Source organism: Geospiza fortis, unplaced genomic scaffold, assembly GCF_000277835.1.
Source record: "Geospiza fortis unplaced genomic scaffold, GeoFor_1.0 scaffold353, whole genome shotgun sequence".
Taxonomy (NCBI): Eukaryota; Metazoa; Chordata; class Aves; order Passeriformes; family Thraupidae; genus Geospiza; species Geospiza fortis.
This window is the reverse complement of record NW_005054473.1, coordinates 276,922-277,879: the sequence shown is the minus strand read 5'-3', so window position 1 is coordinate 277,879 and position 958 is coordinate 276,922. Positions and strand designations below refer to the sequence as shown.

Here is a 958-nt window from a genome sequence, read left to right as displayed (position 1 = left end):
CCTCTCCAAACACCGACACAAGCAGCAGGGGTCTAGTGGGTGATTTATGAGGTGGGAATGCTTCTTTGAACTGGATGGAGGATGGGGGTTGCTCTCAGGACTGGGGAGGAACAGATGATGCTGGCTTTGCTGAGGAGCTCTCCCAGTGGCCCAGGTGGTCCCAGCTGCTGGCTACTCCAAATGAAGTTCTCTCCTTCCATTCTCCCTCTCTCTCACTCACATACAAAGTCAACACACCAGAGAAGGCCATTTTTCTTTTATTTATTTCCCAGAAGAGCTCTTCCTTGCACTTTTCAGACACAATACAAAACAAGCAACAGATCTTTGTTTCATAGACAGAAACAGTTTGTTGGAGTATAAAGAGTTACTGGTGATCGTTACTGAAGAATGTTGGCTTATTCCAGGGGCACTTCAGTATTCCTGAGGAATAATCATTGATTTCTCCTTCCTTCCCACTGGGATAGTCTTAGCCATTAGTCACTGTTCCTGTAAAGCAAGAAGGCTTATATTATTAAAAAGCCATTTGGGTTCCTTACATGGAAGGTGCTGCAGGATGTAAAGCAAGTCACGGAGCTCTGTAACATTTCCAGAGGGTAAGGGAGCGTTTTCATCCTTTGCTAAAGCAAGAGGTTCTATATGGAGGAATTAAGCAGCTGTTTTCATGCATAACCTCCATTCTGATAAACTGGGCACTTCAAAAAACCCCACATTATTGGCCAAGTTAACTCTTCACAGGCTGAAGAGAAATCAGACTGAAATCAAAGCCACAAAGAGCAAGAAGAAAGGCTGCAGTTGCCTTCTCGTGTTCTTGCACATCAATATAAATCCACATTCCTACCAAAGCACAGGACTGTGAGGTTTGGGTGATAATACAGGTTAAATAACCTGAAAACTAGGATATTTTCCATTTTGCAAGGAAATCTAGGCTGTGTAATTCACAGCCATAGCATTTTAAGAC

The 958-nt window shown here is 43.3% G+C and overlaps 1 protein-coding gene across 1 annotated transcript in view; it reads right to left on the bottom strand.

Annotated features, from left to right (window-relative positions):
• Nucleotides 1-240: 240 nt before the first annotated feature.
• The window catches only part of MICOS10 (mitochondrial contact site and cristae organizing system subunit 10), a 17,002-nt gene continuing 16,284 nt past the window's right edge, over nt 241-958 (bottom strand). The window contains exon 4 of the mRNA XM_005428151.3: nt 241-486. Within this exon, the coding sequence (XP_005428208.1) occupies nt 478-486 (9 nt within the window). The 3' untranslated portion in view covers nt 241-477. The remainder of the gene's footprint in view (nt 487-958) is intronic.